The sequence below is a fragment of the Neoarius graeffei genome, chromosome 23, assembly GCF_027579695.1.
Source record: "Neoarius graeffei isolate fNeoGra1 chromosome 23, fNeoGra1.pri, whole genome shotgun sequence".
NCBI classification, from domain to species: domain Eukaryota; kingdom Metazoa; phylum Chordata; class Actinopteri; order Siluriformes; family Ariidae; genus Neoarius; species Neoarius graeffei.
The window spans coordinates 7057230-7083969 of record NC_083591.1 but is presented as its reverse complement, the minus strand read 5'-3'; the positions used below and the strand labels follow the sequence as shown (position 1 = coordinate 7083969).

General features: G+C 41.5%; 1 protein-coding gene across 2 annotated transcripts in view; it reads right to left on the bottom strand.

Moving 5' to 3' along the window:
- Positions 1-23086, bottom strand: part of atg5 (ATG5 autophagy related 5 homolog (S. cerevisiae)) — a 56104-nt gene extending 33018 nt beyond the window's left edge. The window contains exons 1-6 of one of the 2 annotated variants that reach the window (XM_060905240.1): positions 22861-23086; positions 6259-6412; positions 5799-5926; positions 4754-4832; positions 4477-4639; positions 2001-2095 (exon numbers count right to left, since the gene is read on the bottom strand). In XM_060905240.1, coding sequence (XP_060761223.1) covers positions 2001-2095; positions 4477-4639; positions 4754-4832; positions 5799-5926; positions 6259-6366 — 573 coding nt within the window. In that variant the 5' untranslated portion in view covers positions 6367-6412; positions 22861-23086. The remainder of the gene's footprint in view (positions 1-2000; positions 2096-4476; positions 4640-4753; positions 4833-5798; positions 5927-6258; positions 6413-22860) is intronic. The other variant, XM_060905241.1, reaches the window with a different exon arrangement.
- Between the last annotated feature and the right edge of the window lie 3654 nt (positions 23087-26740).

Sequence of the window (26740 nt, the reverse complement as noted above, 5' to 3'; positions counted from 1 at the left end):
AATAGGCATGTGTAATAGTTTGTATTATAACAAGATTAAGTGTAGCTTTAAGCAGGGCTGGGAGAAACAAATGAAGTGATTCTCGGAGAGGACTTTTTTTTTTTGACAATTCAGAATCCACTACTTCCAGAGTGCTTTTAAATATAAGGCTGTAAGCTTTGTGTTAGTTGTCTCTAATATTTATGTCCCAATATCTTGACCACGTTTTCAGATGAAAATAATCATTTTAGATTATCATGTTATTTTATATTGAAAAATTAGCTGTCTCGGAGAGGACATTTTTTTTGACACAATTACATACTCATTTGATCAAAATAGTCTGAAAACTTACTGGCATTCAACATTAAAACTTAACTATGTTTCCAATGATATGGAACCAAATATTTGTTTTATGGTATAAAGAATGATTTAAGTGCATCCCTTTTGGAGCTACCTGTGGTCAAAAAAGCACTTTTTCTAAATGACATGAGTAATTTTGCTAAATATGACATATATTGCCATACATTCACCAAAAATAACGTTATCACCAAATTTTTTTTTTTTGCATGGTAAATAGAGCTATCACAGGGCTACAATAAACAACCAAGTTTATTTAGTCAAGCCTTTTGATATTGAAGATAATAAGTGTTAAATGTGATTTTTAGCTTGCGTACCCTGATTGTAAAACAACCCAAAACGCACTACAGTAGGGGTCGACCGATAATCGGCCTGACCGATATATCGGGCCGATATTCTGCATTTTTAGGGTTATCGGTATCGGCCATAATTTCCACCGATATGCCGATAACATGCCTTTTTGCAGCCATTTCGTTCCTAACGCGACTGTCACTGCACGTCCTTTCCTGCACTCGCCTCTCTGAGTTCAAGAACACAGTCCCGCCCACCACAACATCTGATTTGTTTGGCACAAGAGATGTAGCCAATCAACACGTGTAGCTAACCGCTGTGAACTGTTTCAAGGCGGCCATACGGGCACCCGGGCAGAAGCAGACTCGTGCTCAAAAAGCGCATTGCACTTGTATATGTTAGGTAACTTTATAAAGCGCTATTTGAACATTTAAACAAGCCAGGTGTGATATGGCGCTAGTAGGCTATGGAATACTGTAGGGAGTTTGTCAGGACGCTTGTTATGGGCTCAGTAATTAATTGTGTCGTGGATGCACACTTGCTTGGATAAACGCTAATGAACGAAATACATCAATTAAACTCTTGACTTAAATGTTCTTATGCTACTTCACATTGCGCTGTAATGTACTCCACTATTATTTATAATTCTTGCGCAAGTGATTCTCCTCGCTAGCGCTTCTGATTCGGAAAGCGATATACTCTTAAAGGAGCAGCCGCTTCTTTTAACCAGAGCTTTTAACATGCAGAGCAACTGTGCTTCCTTCACTACAATATAATCCCCCTAACCTGGGAATATTAGGCTTGGGCATTAAAAGCATTAGAATGTAGATGGTTACTTGTTAAGTTGTTACATAATAGGGAGTGATAGCCTACTTTGTTTGATTTTACTTTTTAAAAAATGCTGCAGGCAGCTCCCGACACTTGATTTGTTATTTAAAAACTACTTGAAGTTGGTAAGTCTTACTTAGTTCTTAGTGTAAAAGAATCCAGAGTGTATTTTCATTTATTTTCCACTGAAAATGGTGAGCTGTAATATAGTAGGGAGTGATTTATTTTTTTTATTGGTGAATATTTATTTTATTATTTTTTTATTTCTCATTTTATTCTAACTAATGTTTGACTTTATTGTACAAATGCTGCTGGCATCTCCCTGCACAAAATTTCATGTTCAATTTTACAATTAAACATACATTTCATGGATATGAAGGTCTGTGTCAGTGTGTGCTATGTTTAATTTCATGTGAATTATAATGTTTACATTTATCGGTTGCACATATCGGTTATCGGCTTCTCAATTCCATAATAATCGGTATCGGCCCTGAAAAAAAAACATATCGGTCGATCCCTACACTACAGCACACAAGACAAATTACCTGGTATATCCTGAAAGGAATATAGCGAAAGCCGCATTCTTCAGGTGGATATTCCATCAGTTTGCGGTTCATGGCCCAGAACTGGTCAAATTTATCTGCAAAAGAAAAACAGTAATCAGATTTATATAGCTGCTGAACTAAAACAATAAAGCAAAGAACAAAAACAATCCGACCAACCAACAAAAACAGAAATCCCTAAAGCCTTAATTTCACAGAATTCCAGGGATAAAGAACATCTGCATGTGTGTTCATGTGGATGCATCTCATGTTCATGACCGACGGTTTCCTCCAATCTACTCGTACCACCCCGAAGTTGGCCATTTTCTCCCCAATAACAGCATGTCCTGAGGCATTGTATTTGCCTGACACCACAGCAACTTGCCAATGACTGATTTTTTTTTTTTTTTTAATTTAAAAAAAAAAAAAACCTTACATTGCATAATCTTGAAAAGTTTCATCCGGTTGGTTGATCACTAAGCTTACAAAAGTTCTTATTATACACAACTGAAAAATGTTTTCCTTACTTATGACGTTTCGATGTCTTTCTGAGCTGACATCTTGATCACATCTAACGTTCGCAACAGACGGCTGCATGAATCGGGACATAAGGACATACCAACTCAGCCATACATCAGCTGATTTCTAGGTCACGTGGACCATCCGGCGGTGGCCAGAGACGCCAAGTGTTAGATGTGACCAAGATGTCAGCTAAGAAAGACATCGAAATGGCATAAGGAAGGAAAATTTTTTTCAGTTGTGTATAATGAGAACTTTAAGGAAAAAAAAAAAAAAAATTGCATGCATTTATCCATTTAGTTATGTTTAATACCGTGGAATTTCCACGAAGCTAATTATCGCTTACGTTATAGCAGCTACACACAGGCCTTCCGGCACCAGCCCCTCTTGTAATGTTACTAAGACAGAAAATGTCATGTTGATGCCCAACCCGCCTAAAGTCATAAGTTACAACTTTACCTCGGACTGATACTGGAGACTCCTTCAATTATGATTAAGGCCCACTTTACACGGGGACGGTCTGAAACAAAAACGCAAAAGTCCGTTTTCGTTCTCACTTTTTTCCGCGTCTACACGACCGTTTTCAAGGAGGAAATCTGCGTCTATACGGTGACGCATAAATGTGTGGAATTCAATTGGATGTGCATGCCAGGCGGCTAGGTGGTGCTGTGAAAGACCTCCGCTATGTCTGCACACATGCGCAACGTCTTCCGTCTTGTCTGATCTGCACATCTGTGCCGTGAAAACTTTGACTACTCTGGTTATGGTAAGTAAGAAAGTAAGTAAAAAAGTAAGAGCATACTATACCCGCCTCTGTTCATTAACGGCATAGATGTTCGAAGGACTCCTGGACGTTTATTAAAGCTGCCAGAGCAGCTTGAAGGTCCGTTGGATCGATGTAATCAGACATGCTCTTACTTTTTTACTTACTTTCTTACTTCCCGGGCTGGCATGTACAGTATATGACATATATATGACGTAAACGCGTACCCGACGTGAGCAGATCCGAGCAGAGTTTCGCGTATTGAGTAGTTTAGACGGATATGCAACGGGGGCTGTTTTTAACTTATCCACTCTGGAAGGCGTTTTCAATTTTTTCCGTTTTTCAGCCCCGGAAACGCCGTCCCCGTGTAGACGAAAGGCACTTCCGATAAAATATTTAGTCGTTTTTACCCGACAGCGTCCTCGTGTAAATGGGCCCTCAATACATGTCTTTTCACCATACTGAAAATGACACTTTCTTAAACCTGTTAATGTGGAGCATCCACTAAATAAATCCCTGTATAAATTAATTGATACTATGAAAGTTATCATCATATATGTAGACCGTAGACACAGCTTGCACTAGCGTCAGAAACCTTTAAAAAATATATATACACACAGCACCTCCTGACCAATCAGAACTGAAAGGTCAACATTGTAGTCTAAAATACTAGAGAGATATAAAACTGGTGTACGCCAGAAATCAAGAACAATGTGTTGATTGTTGGTTTTGTTTTTAAAACTTGCTGATTTTTTAAACTGCAGCTGGTGAATGCAGGAAATAAGATATAGGAGATAGGTCTCAGCTGGTGAAATAAGCTCCAATCCCAGGCCTGCCTTCACTCCTTTTCCTGTCCCGGTTTCCCTCCCTATCTATTCTTCCTGTTCTTTGGAGCCGTGCAAGGCCAGCGTGTTTACGACATGCTGCCTAGCTAACCATCACAAAGACAGTTGTATCCTGAAACTCTATTCAGCCCTTTCACTTTCCACAGTAGGTATTTTCACCTTAAATTAGATAGCAAGCTGTTTCCGTTTTCCCTCGCGTGTCTCGCTTTAGCTCCCCCGGTCTCAGACTGGAGTTTCAGCTGCGTGCATGTCTTTGTTTCATTATTTGTTCTTCTTTTTAAGACACAGATTACTACTCTGAACGCTATCAGAGTCAACGTGACTGATGTTACTACTAAAGCTCATGACTCACCGTTCTGCAGGCCCATCCACAGCTGCTTGTGATCTTTTTTCTGCATGTCGTTGATGACCTGACCCTTGTGCTTAAATGCGTCTGCTTCTTTAATGGTGGACATAAAATGGGCTTCGATCACTGCACTCGAGGGGCAGCGGAGCAAGTCACGATCCGGAAAATGCTGCAAGACATCATAACGTTCAAATGTTATTTGGCAATTGCTTAAAAAAAACCCCACAAAAACAAACAAAAAAACCCCCAAACAATTACTAACTACTATTAACAGATCATGTACCTTAAAGTGCACAGTGATACTCCAGGGGAGAGCCGTATTTGAAGCATGGAGATCGAACAACACTCCGATTGGATAGTGCCTTCCAAAAAACAAAAACAAAAATCCACACAAAGATAACCAGAATAAAATTAATGTAATTAGTGTAACAAGTCATTACATTAACATTATAAAACTTGGTCTGTGCTGCCACCTTGTGGTAGACTTATGGAAGGTCAGTTTAGTTTATTATGGTCTCATCTCATTTCATTATCTGTAGCCGCTTTATCCTGTTCTACAGGGTCGCAGGCAAGCTGGAGCCTATCCCAGCTGACTACGGGCGAAAGGCGGGGTACACCCTGGACAAGTCGCCAGGTCATCACAGGGCTGACAGACACAGACAACCATTCACACTCACATTCACACCTACGCTCAATTTAGAGTCACCAGTTAACCTAACCTGCATGTCTTTGGACTGTGGGGGAAACCGGAGCACCCGGAGGAAACCCACGCGGACACGGGGAGAACATGCAAACTCCGCACAGAAAGGCCCTCGCCGGCCACGGGGCTCGAACCCGGACCTTCTTGCTGTGAGGCGACAGCGCTAACCACTACACCACCGTGCCGCCCGTTTATTATGGTTCGCCACAAAAAGATTAAAAAAAACCAAAACAAACAAACAAACAAACAAAAAAACCCAGAATTAAATAACCAAATACAAAACAAACATGGTGGCAAGGGACAATAACAGGGCTTGCGCCCCAATTGAAAATTGTTGCTTATGCTAAATAGGGGGAACCCCCCCCCCCAAAAAAAACCAAAAAAAAAACGTGCACACACAAATATCGAAATACAACAGTACAGAAAAATAATATTAAATAATAAAACAATGCTGCAAAGAGTGTTATATGGAATAATATAATACGCCTATGTAAATCTATTTTATAACACACTCAAGTATGAAAGTGTTTATAATAAATCTATAATCATATAACTGACAAATATCTTCCTGACTCCTCTAAGCAAACGAAACATATCATGCAGTGAATCAGAAACTCTGATTTCCTACCATTTCAGAGGTGTGCCTTCATATTCAAACCACATTTCCTCTACTTCTTCGGCTTTTACGACTTTCAGAAAGTGCTTCTTGACCTTGTCGGTCACTAGCGTCAGATAACTGACCCTCGGAAGGAGAAGCTGCAGAAAGGGTGGAACAAAAAAAAAAAGTTATACTAGCTAGAGGATCATTTCAGGGGAGAAAAAATAATAATAGCAGCAGCTAATGATGAATCAGGGAAAAGAAAAAAAAAAAAAAACACCACCACCAGATAGTAATATTTGCACAATTCATTTGTATAAAACTAACTAGCTATAAAATTACTTTAGACTGCAATGTTCAGAAGATATTACAATTTCAAAATCTAAACATGTGAAAGCAAGACAACTATCTATCTATCTTTCAGGGTTTGGACATCACCACTTCTGTAACATCTTACAATACACTTCTACACCGTGCTTGTGCTTCTTACATAAAACGGTTCTGCTTCTCTCTCTGTAACTTCATCTGGATAAAGCATGAAGCACGCCGGTATCCGGCCGAACCACACATCTCGAAGTACATCTTTGTCATCTGCCATTATCGCAGCCCTCCAGGTGACACATATGACACGTTCAGGTTTAACACTGTTGAAAAAATAAAAACCTTTATGTTAAAAAAAAAAATAAATAAAAATTACCAGTAAAACATGGGTCATTGGTTCATATCCTACTTATCCAAACATATCCATTTCCTGTGATTAATTTCCTCCACAAGTGCAGCACAATGACAAAGGTAAAACAGTCCAGATGAACAGCTACTCAGCAAATATTTCAAGTTTTACGCAGAGGAAAGTGTGTACAGCTGAACCTTTCAATAATTCATTTTACCGTTATGTGAATTCTGTAACACATGGTTACTAGGGATGGCGAAAACTAAAAAAAATCTTGACCGACCACCGAGCCTCATTAGCCGGTTAAAGTCGGTTAACCTATGAGTTTAAAATTCTAGAATTGGAATTATTACAGGGATGTAAATGGCGCGCCTTTTGGTGGATGCCGCCCTCTCCACGGCTGAATCGCGCAGATCCGACCTTCCTTTCCCAAGGGGGGGTGTTGGAGCGTCTGACCACAACTTCATCAAAGCAAATTCTGCATATAAGCAAATGCTGCCACAGTCCACGAAGCACAGGAAGTACAAGCACGAGAAGAAAACAGCAAATCAGAAAGCCGCGCATGCCCGCGCCGAAGCAGTGCAAAATTTAATGTGCGCAGCTTCCGCGCAAACGCGTGCAGCCCCCCGATCCACTGCCTTCCTCCCACACCCCCCACACCTCATGGACTACAACGGCACCCGCCTATTTAGTAATTTTAATACAGAATCCACCTTGAAATTACATTCAGACACTCCAACACCCCCCCCCAAAAAAAGGATCTGCGCGATTCAAAAAAAAAAAGTCGGCATCTGCGCCTTTAGTTTGTGTGGAGAGATGTGATCTGCAATAACATGAATTGTTGGCTACAGACCGAAACATACTTTCAGAATGCAGTGGCCAAGGCAGGACTAAACTCCATGTGCCTTCTAATAATAATTAAAAAAAAAAACCAAAATAGTAATTTGTAAGCTAAAAAGCCTGTGTCTACACTTTCGCAGAGTAGCAGCGGGAGGGCGGGGCATGACTGAATGGGTGTTTCTGATTTGTCAGCTGTCTTTAACTGGGGCGGGACATGACTGAATGGGTGTTTCTGATTTGTCAGCTGTCGTCCTTACACCGCATGGCATGCCCCAAGCGTTTACAACATGGAATTCCAAGTCCTCCGCTCCAAAATCGGCAGCTTCAAAACGATTGATTTTTTTTTTAACCGACAACCAAAAAAAAATTAACCGGTTGACGTTGATTCGGTCAACCACCGGTCAAACGGTCATCAGTTAACATCCCTAATGGTTACTGGACATTTTCTTCAACTCTCACTAAGTTTTTGCCAAAGCTGATGTTAGAGTCAAAAAATATGAGCCAAACATGTTTTGGTGTGCAGATAACGGCCAGGGAAAGAACTGTGTCAGACTGGAGATGCTTCCAGTGTTGCAAAGGGGGAAAGGGAAAAAAAAAAACCAAAACCCTCACCAGTTGTCATCGCTGTTGGTTCTCTGAAATGACGCAAAGTCTCACTAGATTGTTTGATGACATCACATCTGATTTGCATATGGGATGTAGAGTGTTGACAAAAAATTCTCACCAGAAGTCGTGCGACTTTTGCTTGCGAGTTTACTTCCGGTGAATGAAATGGTGGTCAGACAAACCGATTTGGCTGCCGTTATTCAAAGCGCTCATGAAACAGCCTCTGACTATTTTCGTAGTTTCGAGGCCAATGCACGGTCAAGATACCTTCAGAAAATTGGTCTTTGTGACGGGGTAGATCCTTACACGCTACTCAAGAAGGATTTTTCCTACGAGTTGAAAAATTATCCATTCGGTGAGTTCCCCGACATCTCAAACCACCTGGTGCTGCAGACATCGCTCTACACGGACTAACAGATGAAAACCTGGAAGAGCATGGAGGAGTGCAACTTTTTATATGTGGCTGGGTTAAAGATCTGGTGATCGGGACACTACAAGATAAATCCTGCTCGCTTTTGCCGGGGAAAGGAGGGCTTTTTGTATGCGTCTTTGTGGTGGTTGCTATGACACTACAAGAATTGATATCAAGTGTAAACAAATGGTAGCTGCTCGAGTCTCGATCCTCCCTGCTCTTCTCTTCCAGCAAACAATAAGTTGCCTCTGTTTTAATTTTAAAAAATGTAACGAGAAGGTACAACATCTATGTAGGTAACGCTAAGCCACTAATCTACATCACTCCATTTGTTTGGAGGAATTTTGTACGGATCATAACCAATAATAAACTCTAATTTTCTCGTATATCCGTCCTTTGCTTCTTTCTGACTTAGATTATCCAAGTAATCTGGAAGTAAAGCTTTTTTTTTGGCTGTAACTTTTTTTGAACTACAAACATCAGCCATCTTCAATATTGCTTGTGTTCAGTATGTAAACAAAGTTCGTTTGTCCCCCAGGACGAGGGTAGCAACGGTTACTAACATCAGTGTGATATCATGCCCCTTTTCCACCAAAGCAGTTCCAGGGCTGGTTCGGGGCCAGTGCTTAGTTTGGAACCGGGTTTTCTGTTTCCACTGACAAAGAACTGGCTCTGGGGCCAGAAAAACCAGTTCCAGGCTAGCACCAACTCTCTGCTGGGCCAGAGGAAAGAACCGCTTACGTCAGCGGGGGCGCGGAGTTGTTAAGACCAACAACAATAACAAGACCGCGAAAGATCGCCATTTTTAAGCGACGAGAAGCAGCAGCTGTACAAACGCGAAGTCATCCATTATTATTATTATTGTTGTTGCTGCTGATGCTTCTTCCGTGTTGTTTTTGCTTCGATATTCGCGCCAAGGTTTATGCAAACGTAGCGACGTAACTGACGTATACAGCGACGTAACTGACGTGTGTTCCCTTAGCACCGTGAGGTATGGAAAAGCAAACTGGTTCTCAGCTGGCTCGCAAGTTGAACGAGTTGTGAACCAGCACCAGCCCTGGAACTGATTTGGTGGAAAAGAGGTATCAGTGCAAGGGGTCTATTGGCCTGGGCCCTAACAGATAAACAAGTGCAACGTTTGGAAAGCTTCCAACAGTCTTGCCTTCAGCGGATCTTAGATATTCATTGGGATGATTACATTCCCAATAAAGAGGTCCGCGCAAGATCTTCCTGCATCAAACTTGGTACCCGTGCTCAGTTAAATAGGCTACGATACTTTGGCCGCGTCGCAAGAATGGAACCATCTTGACTACCAAAGTACCTTCTTAACTGGACTCCCTCACACGGTGCCCGAAGTGTTGGACGACCTCATCAGAGCGTTTTACGTTCTATTGCTTCCGACATAAAGCATCTACTGGGTGAACACTGGGACATCGGTTCCACTCTGGGAGTCGCCTCCAACAGGATCCAATGGAGGAACCTTCTAACCGACACGAGCAGGCAGACTATAGATGACCTTACCAAGTACAAGTACAAGTAAGGGTCTATTGGCTCTGAAATGATGTGAAAAGTTGCTGGATTGTGTCATTCACAAATCTGTGATTTTTGCAAGACAACAAGAGCTGCAAGAAGTCATGAAATTTGCCAAAAGATACGAATTTTAGTCGCTAGAGGTAAAAAAAAAAAAATTCGATAAACTGACTACACAGCATTTCCATTTTAAATAGTCTTATGCCACATTTGACAAAACTCAAAAAATGGGGATTGCGTGTCATTTTTGAGCGTGTTCAAGCTGCAAAGTGGAAACAAAACATGCTGAGCGAAACCACATCATATAACTGCATTACATTCTCAAACTTTCAGTCAGACGTCTCCACTACTATTTTTACGTTAGATTTCTTGTTAGTGTGACATCACTGGAAAACGGCAAGTGAGAAACGAAACTTGTTTGTTTTGTTTTAGGAGAGAAATTTTCCTCTTATTAAAGATCACTGGTGTCAAAGCGACACACAAGCCTTCACTTCTCACAGCAACAACAAAAAAATACAACATCAACCTGCACCTGAATCACTGAACACATCCCAATTCTTCGTTTGCGTGTGACGTCATAGCTAATTACGCATGAGGCTTTGAACCGGAAGTGGGCCATGTTGGAGGATATACACAAACTCACGTGGCGCACGTTTACTATAGAAGATACGCTCGAGAGGTTGTTACGGTCAAGAATTCCGTTTGTTTCTTCGCTATGCCTACTGTTTGTGCTGTAATTGGATGTGCGCACAACTCTATTCCAGACAAGGGGACTTAGAAGTTCTTTAGAATTCCAGAAATTATAAATAATCAAGGAGAAGAAACAAGAGAGTTGTCCAAGGAGCGTAGACGTCACTGGCTGTTCAACATAAACCGGGCCGATCTAAGCGACGAGAAAGTAAAAACCGCACGAGTCTGCAGTGAACATTTTATCAACGGTAAGTGCTACGAACTAGTGATTAATGAAAGATCGCAATATACAGGGGGCTAAAAAGTAGGTATACAGTAAGGATTATTCCAGTATTATAATAGTGGTGCTAGGTTTCATTTAATACTAGAATTCATTAAAAGATAGGGTTTACACACACAAGCCACGTTCTGTTGATGCCATGATTCAGTTCATATGGGCGGCTTGCCAGGAAATTGATGCTGATAAATACCTTTGTGCCAGAGTGCGCATGGGTGATCACACTCGACTAGTGGAGTGTGAGAATGCCGGGGGCAAACAGTTTGAACATTTGAGGGATTAATATGTTTATGATTGATATATTTGTATAATCAGTAAAATAACATTTTGTTTTTCCATTACTGTATACCTACTTTTGCAGCCCACTGTATAAGAAACATTGGATGGTTGAAGAGCCTGGTTGTGCAGAAACTCGCCGTGATCATCGAGCACGTGAACCGACAATCAAAGGCTTTAAAGTGCTGATGACACGTTTTTGACATCTTTGGCGATGTTTTATAACTTAAAAAGTAAATCCCGATGATCCATATATTAATTCACGAAGGCGCCTATATTACAAGTTATGATAAAAAACGCGGCTATTTGGGCAAATTTGACGGGGCTGCAGCACCCAGGAGACGAAAGAGGAGGAGGAGCTATATGACGTCAGCGAAAGAACCTTCCTCCTAACTTACCAGTTTGTTGTTGATGCGACAGGTGTTCAGTTTGTCATTATTAGTATTATTATTATACATACATACATATATTAGTTATTATGCCTTCGCGTTGTGTTGCCGGCTTTTGCTCCAAGGATGGGGTAAGTTTATTCAAGTTTCCCAGAGATCCCGAGCTGCATGCGAAGTGGGTGAAGCAAGTCAGGCGCACTCGTGACAAGTGGGAGCCCTCACCAACATCCGTCCTGTGCTCTGAACACTTCGATTTGGATCGTTTTGACACCCTTCCCAGCTTAAAAGAATCTCTTGGGTGTTCAGTTCAGCACAAACGTGTGTTACTACCATCAGCAGTGCCTACACAGTGTTGCCAGATTGGGAGGTTTCCCGCCCTGTTGAGCGGTTTCAAGTGCATTTTGGTGGGTTTTGAACATATTTTGGGCTGGAAAACGTCAGCAGTATCTGTTGCCAGATACTGCTGAAGTTTTCCAGCCCAAAATATGTTCAAAACCCACCAAAATGCACTTGAAACCGCTCCACTGGGCGGGATTCCTCCCAATCTGGCAACACTGCCAGTATTCCGGAGGGGGTCTACTAGTAGCTATGCCGGATCCAAAGACAGTCCTCCTGTCAGAACATGTGTTGTGAAACGACATAAGATAAAGGTACGTAGAGCTATAGATTCTACATGATAATCATAAATGTAATCATAAAGTCGGCGTGATATCAGTCATGTATTTGCTTGTGAAAGCTTGCGGCTTTCATGTAACTGCCGCCTAGCAACGAGAGGCAAAGGGTAAAGAGGGTAGGCTATCATAGATTCTATTCGGAAGAGATCAACACAATTCTAGACTCCCAGAAGAGGAAGAGCTAGCACTAGAGAGTTCACCGGCGTTTTCATGCGCCATTTCCATTGAGTAGAACCAGAGTAGAACAGCCAGTGAACCGCAGCGTGTTCTCCCGCTGACGTCACAACATGGCCGCGAGCCACGGACCCAGTTTTCTTGCGCTGTGCAATTAAAAGTTGGATATTTGCGTAACAACAGCTTCTTTTCACGTAATTATAACAGAAATCTAACATGTTTGCCATGTTGTATAGTTTATTTAAGAAATTGCATAGAGTCATGTTCGTGTCATCAGCACTTTAAGGTTTATTTCATTAAAAAAAAAAAGAGCTGTATGCAATTTTTCATGACGCTGCTTTTATTTTATTTTTTCTTTCCATTAGGGAAACCAGCTGATCCGTTTCCTGTCCACCGGGTGAGCAAAAAAATTTTCAGTAGGGAGGGAGGGATTTTTATATATATGGATGGATAAGAAATGAATTTCACATAAAACTCAAAAGCTGTTTGTAACGTCTCGGATGGCTCAAGATCAAACGAATTTTCCAGTAACGGTTTGTGATGGTCCGACACACGGACTTTCTGTAGTTCTAAATCGACCGTTAGGCCTAGTTCGGATGAAATTACACTACTAAAATGATCACTGAATGATTTGTTTTTCTGAATCTTTACTATTTTGTTGTTCGCTAGAATACCATTTTGTGATTTCACACTTAAGCAAATGTTTGAAAACTCTGGATCTCCATCCTTCATGGTGGCTGCCATTTTTTTGTGCCGCACGGCGCATGCGCAGAGCTGATTCGATTCTATATTCTGCGCGGAATGCGTAAATGTCAAGTTCGATTTTAGATTTACGAACCCGAAAAAAAATGTCGAAAAAAAAAAACGGCATTAAAAAAAAAAATTTCAACCGCACAAATGGCACTCACCCAGCCGGTGGACCGGAAATGGAACATTTTTTAATAATGGCCTCATCACATCGCTCCTGTGGAGGACGGCCCCGTAAGTCGCACATGGAAGGAAGATGCTCTGGACTCTTACAGTAACGCTTTTATGGCTGAGGACTGCAGTTGTCATGAATACCGTAAAATACCAAATAATAGCCGAGTTCCAATTAACCGCCGAGTTCCCTTTAACGGCCGGGTGTACGCGTGTGTTGTGACAAATAAAGGCCGGTTCCGAATACTCGCCGGGGTCTAAAAAAAAAAAAAAAAAAAAGCGTCCGAACGTTCTATCTAGAATCTTGAGGCCCAGCACTTTTCTGGTTTTCTGGTGTTTAAACGATTTTGCATTGCATAGTTTTCTACCGAAACAATATGAATGAATGAAATTATTTCTATAATACTGTTTACAACATTGTTACGTGATAATAAACATGCCATTTCAATGTTATAATCTTGGTCTACCGTAATATTTCTTGAGGAATGCAACTCCGTAACTTTTGACAGATGTCTTAGCCACCCCTTTGGGTATACCCAACGAAAGCCAGCGTGTGTGGGGACATTGAGGACTGCGGGTTTCCAAGGTTGGACTGCTGCTTCTGTTAAACGACCTAAATTGCCGAATGCATGCGTCAAAGCACACACTGAGTTTTATTAAAGACCTTATACCATTTCACTTGCCCTTACCCATTCGGATCTGGAAGACGCTTTACAAAAAAGGTGAGAGCGTTCTAACATGCATTTCAGTCTGCTCGCGGCCAATCTAATCCAAGGGGCCTTTTCAACAAGTAATCTGTCGTGCAAGCTGGGCAGAAGCACGCGTCAGGCAGGCAACATGTAGGCCTACAAGTCAGTAACCTATTCAACTAACTTTCATCCGAACTTTAAGTTTTCTACGGGGTCGAGCCACCGTACCAACTCACTCGGGGAATAGGCTCATATCGGCCAAATAGGGAGACGTCTTGGAGAGAAACGTGAGAATGCAAGATGACAGTATGTAGCCACTGCAGGTCACTTATTTTTCAGCATAAGAAAAAACCCTTTGGTTTGACACTTCGCACCCTAATTATGTTGCTTCAACGTCGCGCCCTCCATGCAATTTCAGATTGACAGACATCGCGAAGCGCAAAGGGTGGAGGCTGCATGGGTGAGGGTGATAGCAAGTGACCATAACTTTGCAGAGTAATTAAATCACAGTGCTGCGCACAGACAATGGTGTGGTTTCTTGATTATTTTGTAAAGCATGCGCTTAACTAGTCATTAACAGGAAAAGGTGTGTGATTTATCCTTTATCCACCCCGACTGTGCCATGCGAAGATGCATTCTGCGTCTTCAAAATTCCCCGAAGTCGGCACCGTGCTATCTGTAATCTAACTCTAAACAAACTAAGTTATACTGGTTAAAAGTAGGCCTATCTGAGAATGATTTTTTTCCCCGTTTTGAGGTAGATTTTGGGGAAGGTATTTGTGAAGAAGGAATTAATCGCCTGTTCCAAATAGCCGCCTAGTCTCTAATACGCGCCGGGTCTCTTACGTGATTGAGACAAATAATCGCCCGGGCTATTATTTGGTATTTTACGGTAGTTTTGCACTCAAGTTTCCATCAATGAAGAGTTTATAACATCAACGAAACTGACTTCATGTTAAAACTGTTAATGTTATAGCCATGTCTGTTGTTGCCTAAATGAGGACGGGTTCCCTTTTGAGTCTGGTTCCTCTCGAGGTTTCTTCATCATGTCATCCGAGGGAGTTTTGCCTTGCCACCATCGCGCTCATAGATTAGGGATAAAATTAGCTCATGTTTTAAGTCGTTCAAATTCTGTAAAGCCACTTTGCGACAGTGTTTATTGTTAAAAGCGCTATACAAATAAACTTGACTTGACTAGAATTTTATGGATCCAGACTTGCCTCCAACACAAAATATGGCTCACAACAAAATCAAAGATGGTATTAAAGCGGTAGCTTGAAATGCGAGGCTTACAGAGCACAGAAAGAAACGCAAAATGATTGAAGAATATTCCCAAACAATCACAGAGTCGATCGAACAAGAGTCATGTCGATCCCCGACCCCAAATACTGCAGCCTCGTCGCCCGGTCAGTGCTCTTTTATAGCTAAATACATTATATATCTTTCAATTTCTTTCATCTTTGATTTTGTTGTGAATTCAAGTACCTGGGGTCAACTGTGCAGGAAAATGGGGGCTGTGATAGTGAGGTGAGAAAGAGTGTGCAGGCAGAGTGGAGCAGTTGGAGAAGGATTTCGGGAGTCATTTGTGATCAGAAAGTCCCAACAAAAGTGAAAGGTAAGATGTATAAGATGGTAGTAAGACCAGCTGTGATGTTTGGATTGGAGACCGTACGCTTAACGAAGAGACAGGAGGCAAAGTTGGAGGTGGCGGAGTTGAGGATGTTAAGGTTTGCGATGGGAGGTTGGACAGGATAAGGAACGAACACATCAGAGGGACAGCACATGTGGAGAGCTTGGGAATGAAGCTAAGAGAGATGAGACTGAGATGGTCTGGGCACATCCTGAGAAGAGATGCAGAGCATGTTGGAAGGAGAATGTTGAGGATGGAGCTGCCAGGCAAACAAAAACGAGGAGATGCATGGATGTGGTGAGAGAGGACACGAAAGTGGTAGAGAAGGATGCGGAAGACAGGGAGCAGCCAAAAGAAGATGTTATATATGAAGAGCTCTTTTCCAAAACGTGATAAACGCCAAATTAAAAAAAAAAAGTTTGTTGCGCTATTCTGCTGTGTACTGAGCCTGTTCACTGCTCCATTAATGTTTCATGCCAAATCGCTATATTTCCTTGTTTATATGTGCTGCAAATTGTAGTTTCTCTCCAAAACGCGATAGGCACTACACCTGTTTTTTGGCCGAGTGCGACATTTCCTCTAGACCAATCAGAGTTCGGTCAGCGTTCTACACTATCCCACATGGTGGCACCCTGAAGCGAGGAGTTTTGTTTGCTTGTGTAGCTTCTTGAGCACAAATAACTTTTGCAAATGGTGGTTGTGAATACTTTTGATGGTTCTGAAGAATTGAACTAACTGGCCATTTGTTATTTAGTTAGTTGTTTTCTGTGGTGGACAGTCTTAAAATGTAAGACTAAATATAAATGAATGAATTATTTAAGTGTTTATATAATTTTTTTAATTTTATTATAAATTGTATGAAGCGGCACGGTGGCGTAGTGGTTAGCGCTGTCGCCTCACAGCAAGAAGGTCCGGGTTCGAGCCCCGTGGCCGGCGAGGGCCTTTCTGTGTGGAGTTTGCATGTTCTCCCCGTGTCCGCGTGGGTTTCCTCCGGGTGCTCCGGTTTCCCCCACAGTCCAAAGACATGCAGGTTAGGTTAACTGGTGACTCTAAATTGACCGTAGGTGTGAATGTGAGTGTGAATGGTTGTCTATGTGTCAGCCCTGTGATGACCTGGCGACTTGTCCAGGGTGTACCCCGCCTTTCGCCCGTAGTCAGCTGGGATAGGCTCCAGCTTGCCTGCGACCCTGTAGAACAGGATAAAGCGGCTACAGATAATGAGATGAGATAAATTGTATGATGAAAGTTCCTGACATTATAGATCTACAGCATGTTCTGTTGTTTTAAAACAGAAAGACAGAAAAAATGAATGGATTTATAGCGTTTTGAAAAATTATATAATAAACTTTGGATTTATAATAATAAGTTACATTTATATAGTGCCTTTCAAAAAACCCAAGGACGCTTTACAATTATAGACAAGGAAAGAAAAAAAATATATAATAAAAAATAAAAAGTCCACCAAGTAGGGGTCAGGATGTAATTCCCGAGGTGTAGCAGCCACAGTCCCACCAAAAGGCGCATGAAAACAAGTCCCACATCTCCAGCACCGCTGCTGTGACGCCGTCAGCAACATCGCTCGAACACCACACCATGGATCCACATAGTGAGCAGAGAAGCTCCGCCATGCAGAGCACTGGTGTGTCCCAAACCGCCTGCACAGCTGCCGCGACGCCACCGAGCAACATCGCTCGGAACATCACGCCAAGCGTTAAAGCGCAGAGGACTGGACAACCACGATGTAAAATGAGCAACGAGCTCACTGCAGTCCACAGCTGGGAGTGCAGGCATCGCCCACGGCGAACCAAGGCCTGGAGGGAACCGACGCCCAAAACTGGGTCCGGAGCTACACCACAACCGGCGGACAAAACACTCAAACATCAAACTACACAAACACACAGAAAAAAAAATAGAAAAAGAAATAAAATAAGAGCTCTGGTGAGAAGCGGCAGCCAGAACGCGCACGACGTACTCTCAACCGGAAACGGAAAAGAAAAAAAATCAATAACACTGTTGTTAGATTTGTCAATTATTGTTGAAAATGTTCAGGCTGAACCAACTATCTGTTACAACAGGATAAATTAAATATTTGCTAAATGTATGGGTCTGGTAGCCTAGTAAACTAGACCCACCCGCCTAGCGGCCAAAAATATTTTTGCCTAGCCTCGCACCATATAAACAAAAGCACCCCGGGCATCAAATCGTGCCCGCCAATCACAACGCAAGGTTTTTGTTTGGATTCTTTGGGCGGGCTTTTGCAGGAGTGACGACAAAGCTGCGCGACGCTGGAGAAAGCGCAACAGGAAAGATGGCTACGGCTAGTGAACAGCGCGCGTTTGACTCCGCTTTGGAATCAGTTTTAGAAGAATTAGACTTGGAGTTTTGGTTGAAACATGAGCAGGAAGAGGCTCTCCGCTCATTCCTTTTCAAGAAGGACGTTTTCGCTGTTTTGCCGACCGGCTATGGCAAAAGTCTGATCTACCAGCTGGCTCCGCTCGTAGCCAAAAGGATGGGGCTAGTTTGTGCAGTACGAAGAATTAATAAACAGCTTTGAAACATTACTTTTTGATTGTTTCTTATTTTCCCGTTATTTTAAATTTAAGGGAAATTATTTCACCAAACACCACTAAATAAAAACTCTCAAAAACAGTTTAAGCAAACCCTTGAAAAACACTTGAAAAAAATAAAGAGTGTATGTTAAGTATGTGGTACAGACTCCAAACTTGTGGTCATTATCTCCAAACTTCTTAATATCTAGAACCTGTTTATTAATTAATACGCATTTTGAAAAATTATTTATTTCAAGGTCTCCCCCACTGCTTTCTGTCGCTCTGACTACGTCACAGTCACTGTTGCGCTGATTGGTCAGAGCGTTGGCCTATACGCACAGAGACAGTTTGAAAGACAACGGTTTGCAGGGATCCCAGCAGTAATTGAAAAAAATAGAGGAATGTAAGAAACTATCAGCAGGGGTGAAGGGGGCTGCAAGCCCCCTGAAGCTGTTGAGATTTTAACATTTAAATATGCTATAGAACACATTTTTTACATAGATTTATCATAGAAAAGCAACAGAATTTAACAATAATGTGTATCTATTTGATACCGTATTTTGTAATCAATGACATAAGTGCCAAAAAAAAATTGTTATTTATAAAAATTAGATGAAAATGTAGCTTTGAAGAATATACTTCTAAGCCAGACACTGTTCCGCTATCTCTTTTATGGACGATATCTTCTTTTCCACGACATATTCAGGGCTGTGAAATTGTAAATAAGAAATCAAAGGAAAAGGGGGGTCTGGGGGGCACAGCCCCCCAGCATAAGCCAGACACCAAGCCATTTTAGGTGTTATATGGTGTATTCTGAGCATTTCCTGCAAGTAAAAAATTGATCTCAACAAGTAAATATTTGTCTTGGTCTTCATTTTGCCATATAAAATACCCATCAACAGTTTTCTCTTTTAAAATGAAAGATCCATGTAAAATACCTTGAAATATCTAATAAGTGCCTATGTATTTTATCTCTTAATCAAAATAAAAGTTAAAAAAAAAAGTGTAAATAACAATTTAAAGAAATGTTAATAAAAGAAAACTTTGATAGGCCTTTCAAAATGACTTTGTGAAAAATCATGCTCAATATTTAAGTGAGAGATACCTGTTGTCTTCCAAATTACACTTAATTCTTGTATTATGTCCTGGCTTTTTCCAAGAATCTGCCACAATGTCTCTTGTCTACAGAGCAAAAGTTAAAAAAACTAATGTTTCTATTATTTACATCTTTTCTTTTACTTCTGGCTATTTCTTTCAATTCATCTTTCAGTAAGGCTATTAGTTATTAGTTCTATAGTATTTGCATTCCTCTATTAAAGCTATTTACAAAATGTTCATAGTCTGTCAAACAGCATCTAATGAAAGTCTTTTCATTTTCTTTTCTTTAACACCATCTCTTTCAGTTTTGCAAACTTGTTCTTTTTCATCTTTTCCTTCAGTCTGCCTGTGTGTTCTTTTCTAGCCCTCTTTGCATCTCTCTCAAACACCTCCTTAGCTTTCCTTTTTGATGGCATCTTAACTATGTCTGATCTTGCAGCCCAAAATATGTTCAAAACCCACCAAAATGCACCTGAAACCGCCCAATCTGGCAACACTGCTCCTGAGTCGCAGTCAAGACGTGTTCCACGCTTAGCTGGCATAAAACTCCGCGAGTCCGGCTGAGCCGCCGGTCTCATGCAAGGCGATTAAAACCTATGATTAAAACCGACTAGACCCCCCCCAATGATTTTTAATGCAAAAACAGACGTTTTGTGAAGATGATATTTTTCGCGACAGAATCCGTGGAAATTTCACAGCCCTGCATATTAAATTAAGTTCAACGCCTTAGAAACAAAAGCACGAACGGAGTTAAAACACATTTTCTAGCAAATGGGTGCAGCCATATTGTTTTCTCGTTCTATCGCGTACAGTCTCGCGGTATTTACATCAATTTAACTTCCGAGTGTTCCCGAATGTCAACGAGAACAAACGAAGCTGACAAAAACATCACTAAACAAGCAAACCAAATCAGAACATATTCTGCTGGTCATTTTACTTAAACATATTTTTAACGGATATACAAGAGATTTAAAAAAAAAAAAAAAAACACCACCACTTTGGCTAGAAAAATAGCGGAGTTCCGCTAAATAGCGGACGTCTGGGATCCCTGGGTTTGTTCCTCCCACCCCCGTCGGAAATGTCTACGGATCGAGGCCAGACTAAATATTCACATTTGCGCTACGTTCACACTGCAAGGCTTAATGCTCAATTCCGATTTTTTTGTGAGGTCGTTCACATTAACAAATATATGTGACTTGTATGTGATCCTCAGTATGAACGAAAAGCGACCTAAAAGTGTTCCGCATGCGCATTGCAGGATACGACGACGTCACACGCAGTGAGCATGGCCAGTGTTTACGGAAGTAAAACCGCCCGGTTGCGGTATGACCCATCCAATCTAGCTTGAATAGCTGCATCCCCCCAAATGGAAATCAGCTCCCTAACCTCTGCGTCCTTCCATTGAGAAGATTCAGAACCTTCACAGCCCGAAGCGTCCCTCACATTGATGTCATGCGCAGGGGCGCAGATACGTTTTTTGAACTGGGGGGGACAAAGCTGCCAGCAAACCAACCCCAACCCCGATATGCCTGTCAAACTTGTTTTGGGTTACCATAGCAACCAAGCTCGAGCTCGCAACCTGTGCAGTCTGCGCAGCTCAACCAACCGAATATCAGTCTTTGTTTTATGTGAGTTGTTGCAACTATGTATACACTGCTGTGCACCTCAATAAACCGAATGGTAATTAGTCTTTTGATTTTTCCGTGAGGTTTGCCTTATGCAAAGAAAGACAGCATAGACGTTTTTTCCTCCCTATAAGTAGGGGGGACCGAACGAGGTGAATTTAAATCTGGTGCGCCCGTGATTATGCGCCATGTTGTTGTAACTTTTTTTGAGAGACCCGCCGCCTACTTCAGCACAGAATAGTGACGTTTGTGGCTTGTTGATGACGTGTAAGTCGGATGAATGCGACCTGGCGGTTCAGACTGAAGTCGCATATGAAAAGAGCGGATAGGAATCGGAATTAGGACCACGTATCCAAACGGCCTGGGTCGGATTTGAAAAAAATCAGATCTGTGTCGTTCATATTGTCAATAAAAGATCGGACACAGGTCACATATGGGCGAAAAAATCGGATTTGAGTCACTTCAGCCTGCAGTGTGAACGTAGCCTTATGCCGCTTTTCCACTACAAACGCGGCTGAGTCGGGCTGAGCCGTGCGGTGCTGAGTCGGGCTGAGCGGGGCTGTTGGAGTTGCATTTCGACTACAACCGCGCTGAACTGTGCTGGCTGGAAGTGGGTGGACACATTGGGTGGAGTTAGCGAAAGTGGGTGGACGTCACGTGATGTCGTTAAGCAGCGCAAACAGTGACATCAGTGAGCTTTTAAGCGGTAGTCTCACGACCCGAATAGTAAACAATAAACATGGAGGACATGGAGTCGTTAGTGTTGCTGGTCTTGGTTCTGTGGCTTGTTGTCACCGACAACGCCAACAGATACTGGCAAGAGCGTATAGATGAGGCGAGGCGCATAAGGCTTCATAATTCTCGTAATTCTCCTTCTTCCGGGTTTACGGTGTTTACAGATCCCAGCGTGCTCGCGGGGCATGTGTGTGGGCATGTGAGGACACTCCTCCTCACCAATCAGTGCACAGGGGAGTGTCTGCTCACGCCCCCAGCCTCACTCGGCTCGGTTTGGCTCGCTTCAGCCCCACTCCAAAACGGTGCGAGTTTTAGGGGCTAAGCAGGGCTGAAGCGAGCTGAGTCGTGCTGTTTTTTGGTAGTCAAAACGCGAGCCGTGTCGGGCTGAAGTGAGCTGAAAAAGGGTAGTGGAAAAGGGCCATAAGTCTGGCTTGCCAGGCTGTGGGTCTGGGTAAATAAATGTCATTTTTCTGAAAACAATCAAAATGGATTTATAGCATTTTGGAAAAGAGCGCTACATATCTTTTTGAAGCAGTCAAAATGATTGTTTTTAAAATAGATTTGATAAATAACTACAAGCTTCTCTTTACTTTCCAGTGTGCACTCTTTCCACTCTACAGCTACAGGTCTACTGTATATCCTCCAATATGGCGGCGGTCAATGACGCAAGCAGTTTTGGTCACGTGGTTGCAAACGAAAACTAGTTTATAGTTTAGACTCGTTTAATATAAACATACTTAATGTGTTTGGACTCTTATTTCTTTTAAGTCATTTAAGAGTGCAGAAGATTATTGATATGAAAGGATTTACAGACACGTTGAACAGTTTCCAGAGGATACAAAGTGCTTCATCGAAGCAAACACTCAATAATAATAATAATAATAATAATTAAAACACAATGACATGGAACTGAGGCTAGTAAATTACAGACAATAAATCTGGCTATACGTTTTATAAAACACTGATTGTTATCAGTTTTTCCCCCCTGTTTAATGTAAAACAGCTTGCTGTGCCACAGCCAGGTCCGGCTAAAACTGCTAGCCTAGCTAGCCGAGTTACTCACAACAAAACCGAGTCTACGAGCTCGAGAACTAGATAAATAAATAAATAAACAGCCGTGTTTTTATTTCTTATTACAAAAGCACAATTATCAGTAAAATGTTAATTATTTGTCTAAAACTTCTAAATAAATATATGATAATCCTGTGGGAAACTAGAACTGTTCAATTAGAGTTCACTATTCTCCGGAACAAAATTAAAGCTAAGCTAGGCTAATTAGCTAGCGTTGGCCGGTTAGTTCGCGTGCTTACCTGCACCCGTTTCTTCTTATCCGCGAGCCCGGAAACGCTTTAATTACAAACAACGCGAAAAAATACAACCATCTTGAAACATAGCTCGTTAGAAATATTTACAACATAATTACCTCAACAACAAATACTCAACATGCCCGTGTTTATCGAGAAGGATTTAACTCGGCTAAGCTAAAAGAATGCAACGAAAGCTAGCATAACACATTGGCAGCAAGGGATCAAGATTACGCCCAAATTGCTCCACGTTCCCTATACAAGTCCACTACATAGGCTAGTTCGAACGTAGTGCACCACACACTACGTAGTCTACTAAGGAGCGATTTTGGATTCAGCCTCAGTTTCATTTTTTTTTCTTCTTCTTCTTCGGTAAAAAGGATAGCTACGATACCGCCATCTAGAGGTCGGTGTCCGAATCAGCACCCACTAGTCGTGATGGTGATTCTGACTCGATTCAGTGAATCACATCATTTGACTCGGTTCAACAACAAGAGGTCGACTCTTTCAGCTCTATGCGTGAAATAGTCGAATTAATTCTTACTGTACGTCTTAATACTAAAAAAAAATTCTAAAAATGTATTTAACCAATCGTTAAATCTGCAAAGCTGCATACAGCAATTAACGTGATTTGTTTCTGCACATTATTAAGATTAGTAACATATTTATACTAATCATCACTTCCAGTATATCTTCAAAATGCAATAAGAGGATCTTCTATTTCATGCTGATTCATCCACACAAAACACATATTCAAATTTATATTATATTTTGGTTATAATATTTATATTGTACTTATTTTTTTTACTCCATTTTGAGCTGGGCAAATAATAAATAAACTTGATAATGATATGTGCATTTACACCGCGTGTCCACAAGAGGGCGCTTCAGGCTTAAACTAAAACTGAGAAGAAGCCTTTATTTGTCACATGCACACTCAAGCACTGTGAAATTCATCCTCTGCATTTAACCCATCTGAAGCAGTGACCACACACATGCACACACACATACCCAGAGCAGTGAGCAGTTATGCTACAGTGCCCGGGGAGCAGTTGGGGGTTAGGCGGCTTTCTCAAGGGTGCTTCAGCCCAAGGCCGCTCCATGTTAACCTAAACACGTCTTTGAACTATAGCAGAAACCGGAGCACCCAGAGAAAACCCACACAGACACGTGGAGAACATGCAAACTCCACACAGAAAGGCCCCCATCGATCGCTGGGCTTGAACCCAGAACCTTCTGGCTGTTTTTTTCTTGTAAGAAGAAGCCTGCAAAAACTGCACCGTGGTTTTAACCTAGTTTTTTTAATTTAATAAAAAAATGTAAATCTCTTTGATTCTTCTCATCGTTTATTAAATAATAATAATATCAAGAGACAGTAGACCACCTTGTCTCAGGATACCCGGACCTTGCCAAAGTAGTGTATATACAAAGGCATAACAAGGTAGCAACATATCTCCACTGGGCAATTTGTAAGCACTATGACATCAAAGTGCAAGACAAATATTACGAACACAAGCCGTCAATAGTTACCGAAAACGAAGTAGTTTCTATACTCTGGGATATGCCGATTCAAACTGACAAAGAAATCAAGGTGAACAGACCAGATACAGTAGTGAAAGACAAGAAAGAGAGAACCTGTCTGCTCATTGACATGTCTGTCCCCACAGAAAGGAACACCTCTTTGAAGACAACAGAAAAATGATCAAATTATAAAGATCGAGAGATAGAAATAGAGAGAATATGGGGCATGAAAACAACAATTCCGGTGGTCATTGATGCCCTTGGGCTTGTCCATCCATCCATCCATCCATCCATAGCCGCTTATCCTGTTCTACAGGGTCGCAGGCAAGCTGGAGCCTATCCCAGCTGACTACGGGTGAAAGGCGGGGTACACCCTGGACAAGTCGCCAGGTCATCACAGGGCTGACACATAGACACAGACAACCATTCGCACTCACATTCACACCTACAGTCATGGAGAACATGTAAACTCCATACAGAAAGGCCCTCGTCAGCCACTGGGCTGGAACCCAGGACCTTCTTGCTTTGAGGCGACACCACAAACCACACCACTGTGCCTTGGGCTTGTTAAAAAGGGAATTGAAAAATACACCAACAAGATCCCTGGGAACATCAGAATTGAAGAGCTTCAGAAGATTGTTCTCCTTGGAACTGCTCACATACTCAGGAGGACGAGAGCCATCAAGTAATTCACCAGACTTATGACTGCCTCAGGTTCGAGGGATGAACTCGGCACCATGAGAGAAAAGAGCAGTACTTTAATAATAATAATAATAATAATAATAATAATAATAATGGCTCATTTAAATTATTTATTTTCTCCTTTTTTTCCAGCTGTGGAAATAACATGAGCTTTCCTGTGCATGTGTGTGTGTTTCATTTGTTACATATTTAGACCTTCTGGCCATAAACTTGACAGTTCACATTTTGGCTCAGAGACGCCATTATATTCTGTAACTCAACAAAATCTTTCTCCTCCTCCAGTGATTATGACCCCGGGATATTTCCTCTGGCTGATGGAGTCATGTCTAGCTGCATCTACGTGGAGATTCCATCTGTCTTTTTGTCTCTCAACCTTTATCATAGTTACACACTGATTCACACAGTGATTACGACGAGCACAAACTCCATCTGCAAGGCTCGTTGTGTCCTGGATCACACTTCAGTCATGCGTGTGAGAGAGAGAGAGAGAAAGTGAGAGTCATTTGGGACTTTGACGCCTCACTGCTACCGTCCCTGGTAGATTTGCATCAATTTTGTCACTGATTTGTTTAAAATCACATCTTTTTTTTTTTTTTTTAAACACAATCCCATTTAACTTCAAATTAATAAAAATGAAACAACTGGCCTATTTCCTGACCTCATAATTTATATTACTTGTAAACTTGTCTGTGTGTTAGCACAATCCAAACATGCTAACACAGCTAGCTGATGCTTCCACAGAAAATCTGCTAGCTCAGGGAACTAGCCAACAACCTCAGTGAATCATTCTTGGAACAACAAAAGCACATAGAAATGACTTTCATCATTATTAAACCTTTAATTATCAAATAAAAAACTTGTGGCAAGCTAATATACCGAGCAAATTGACAGAAAAACTAGCTAGATAATATAGCTAGCTAGCTACATCAGCTAATAATTCTTAGACTAGCAAGGATAATAGCTTGACTGGACATCAGTGACTTTCACAACTATTAGAAAATAATTTTATATACATATAGTACAACCCCGATTCCAAAAAAGTTGGGACAAAGGACAAATTGTAAATAAAAACGGAATGCAATGATGTGGAAGTTTCAAAATTCCATATTTTATTCAGAATAGAACATAGATGACATATCAAATGTTTAAACTGAGAAAATGTATCATTTAAAGAGAAAAATTAGGTGATTTTAAATTTCATGACAACAACACATCTCAAAAAAGTTGGGACAAGGCCATGTTTACCACTGTGAGACATCCCCTTTTCTCTTTACAACAGTCTGTAAACGTCTGGGGACTGAGGAGACAAGTTGCTCAAGTTTAGGGAGAGGAATGTTAACCCATTCTTGTCTAATGTAGGATTCTAGTTGCTCAACTGTCTTAGGTCTTTTTTGTCGAATCTTCTGTTTTATGATGCACCAAATGTTTTCTATGGGTGAAAGATCTGGACTGCAGGCTGGCCAGTTCAGTACCCGGACCCTTCTTCTACGCAGCCATGATGCTGTAATTGATGCAGTATGTGGTTTGGCATTGTCATGCTGGAAAATGCAAGGTCTTCCCTGAAAGAGACGTCGTCTGGATGGGAGCATATGTTGCTCTAGAACCTGGATATACCTTTCAGCATTGATGGTGTCTTTCCAGATGTGTAAGCTGCCCATGCCAC